General features: G+C 40.9%; 1 protein-coding gene across 1 annotated transcript; it reads right to left on the minus strand.

Annotated features, from left to right (window-relative positions):
- Positions 1-938: 938 nt before the first annotated feature.
- Positions 939-1,588, minus strand: LOC144020971 (uncharacterized). Its single transcript, XM_077524906.1, has one exon. The coding sequence runs from the start codon at positions 1,560-1,562 to the stop codon at positions 960-962; it is 603 nt and encodes a 200-aa protein (XP_077381032.1). The 5' UTR covers positions 1,563-1,588; the 3' UTR covers positions 939-959.
- Between the last annotated feature and the right edge of the window lie 823 nt (positions 1,589-2,411).

A 2,411-nucleotide genomic window follows, 5' to 3' on the forward strand; every position in this document is an offset into this window, starting at 1 on the left:
TCATTACAATACTTGCACTAGTTGTTTTGCCATTGAGATGATAATTTGACTATATTTATGCCGTCATTATTGTGACACCTTAAATCTATGTACTTTTACTTTTTTTTTTGTTTTATTCTGTCTCAGATTGATGTAAATTTTTTCTATGTGATCCCTCAAACGCTGCTTTTATACTAGTCGTTTCTATTTTCTTTGATTATGTAATTGTGAATCTAATTTCACTCACGGAGATGAATCCATCCATCCATCCATCCATCCATCCATCCATCCATCCATCCATCCATCCATCCATCCATCCATCCATCCATCCATCCATTTTCTAAAGCGTCTAAAAAAAAGTTGACAAAAGCGGCTTAAAATGAAATACAAGTTTTATTCATTCCATGACAATACTTGTTAACTCTCAACTCATGCATCAAAATCATCTTTCCCCATTAATTGGCATTAATCTCTTCAAAAAAAAAAAAGTCACACACCAAAATAAGTAGCACTTGTCTTAAAACATACAGTAATAAAACAGTAATGTAGAATGTAAATTAATACTTTGTGAATCATGATTACTGCCCATTGACATTTTACTCCTCCTGCCCATCAGGGGGCAGTATAATACAGACACACATAATACTTGAAGAGGAGTTTCACAACTCCCGTGAGTGAGTAATAGTGTTCTTTTTTTCCCCCCCAGACAATAACAGTTGTTGAGAATCAAAAACGAAACAAAAAACAATCGAATTGTTGAGTTTATGAGTTTACTCAGTATTGCTACATTGTCAGTGTGTGTTGCTGTAATGTTTGTTAGCATCAAGATAGTGGATTATCAGAATTTATGTGATTACACAACATAATGTATTTATTTATTTATTTATTTATTTTTGCTAGAACATATCTCAGAGATTTCACTGCTAGATGTCAGGTATAGAAATGAAACAAAGAGCAACTGCATGGATGAATGAACATTTTTATTCAGTTATGAAGTCAGGACCCCAGACTGTGACTTCCTCAGCTAGCTTTCTTTCACAAAGCGCCTTGGTGGGATCCATCCAGACGGGCTCCCGCAAGTTCAGACACTTGGCCTGAGCCGCAAATTCTTCCTTCTCGCTCAGCTCCAACTCTCGCCTCTTGCTCACCAGATAGAGGTCGGTGCTGTCCAGGCCTTCCACCTTGAAGGTAAACACCAAGCAGTCTGGACAGGACGTGTAGTAGAATGTCCCCGCCATGTTGATTCCCATGGCCTTCAGGGTCATGACGTTGTCTTTCAAGGTGACGTTGAGGCGGTAGTACTTGCACTCGTCTCCGAAGCGGTTGGCTTGGACGCAGGTGAAGTCGTACGCGTGGAAAGTGATGCTGTCCCTCTGCCCAAGGAGGACTTCGTCCGACGCGTTCGTCATGCTGGCGGCGAGCACGGCCCAGCTTCCCGCCGCTTGGCCGGGAGTCATGCCCGCCAGCGGCCGGACCAGCTCATCGCAGGTCGGGGGAGCGCAAAGGCTGCCGGGCAGCAAGCAGAGCAAAGCGACGGAGCACACCAACAGAATCATCCTGGGATTCTTTGTCACGCCGCGCATGCTCACTTGGGATCAGCTGCCGGCCGCTTTTATAAGACCCGTTTCATCACACAATAGTTGAATGATTCACAGAAATCCAATACAGCAGCGCTTGACAAACTTTTTGGGTCCAGAGACCACTTGTAAGATATTTTTGCGGTGAAAGGCATTAGTTGTGTTACCACACTAACTAATGATTATTGCACAGCATACATTCATGTATATAATGTCATGCCTTGAGATAGTAGTGACTTGCCTTGCGAGTTTTTCAAGATATGAGCTGTCATTCATCCAATTTTTTGGTTTGAAAAGGTGTGCTATATGCTGGTACTAATCTCAACTCACTTCACACAAGAAGTGGCAAGAAGTGAACAATTCTTAAAAAAAAAACAAAAAAAAAAAAAAAAAAAAAAAAAAACGAGCCTTTAAGCTGCTTATTGAAATTCCCAACTGAAGTTTACTGTCAAAATAAAACAAACAAAAACACTATTTAAATTAACCGCAAAGCTTACCATTACATCTAGCTTAATGCTAACGCCAAATAGCATCTGTTGTCCTTTAATCCTTTGAGCAACAAATGTAACACAATAGAGTAATAAGACATACGATATGACACTAATCTCAATATTCACAGTACAGTAGTCACTTGCCAACTCGCCCGATTCAGGCGTGAGATTTAAAAAATTCAACCCGATCTCCCGCATGGCTCCCAATCCGTCATTTCACCCGCTAATCTCCAGATTTTACACCAAAGTAAACAGTTTACATTGTGGGGAATTTTTGACACGTCTGGCACCACGCCACCAAAGCAGTGAGGAGGCAAACTTAAAAGTAAAAAATAAACTTCACTATCCCAAATATGTGGACAGC

Source organism: Festucalex cinctus, chromosome 6 (assembly GCF_051991245.1).
Source record: "Festucalex cinctus isolate MCC-2025b chromosome 6, RoL_Fcin_1.0, whole genome shotgun sequence".
In the NCBI taxonomy this organism is placed as follows: domain Eukaryota; kingdom Metazoa; phylum Chordata; class Actinopteri; order Syngnathiformes; family Syngnathidae; genus Festucalex; species Festucalex cinctus.

Bases quoted from the DNA above. Each gene is read 5' to 3' on its own strand.
- LOC144020971 (XM_077524906.1), bottom strand. From the start codon at position 1,562: ATGCGCGGCGTGACAAAGAATCCCAGGATGATTCTGTTGGTGTGCTCC.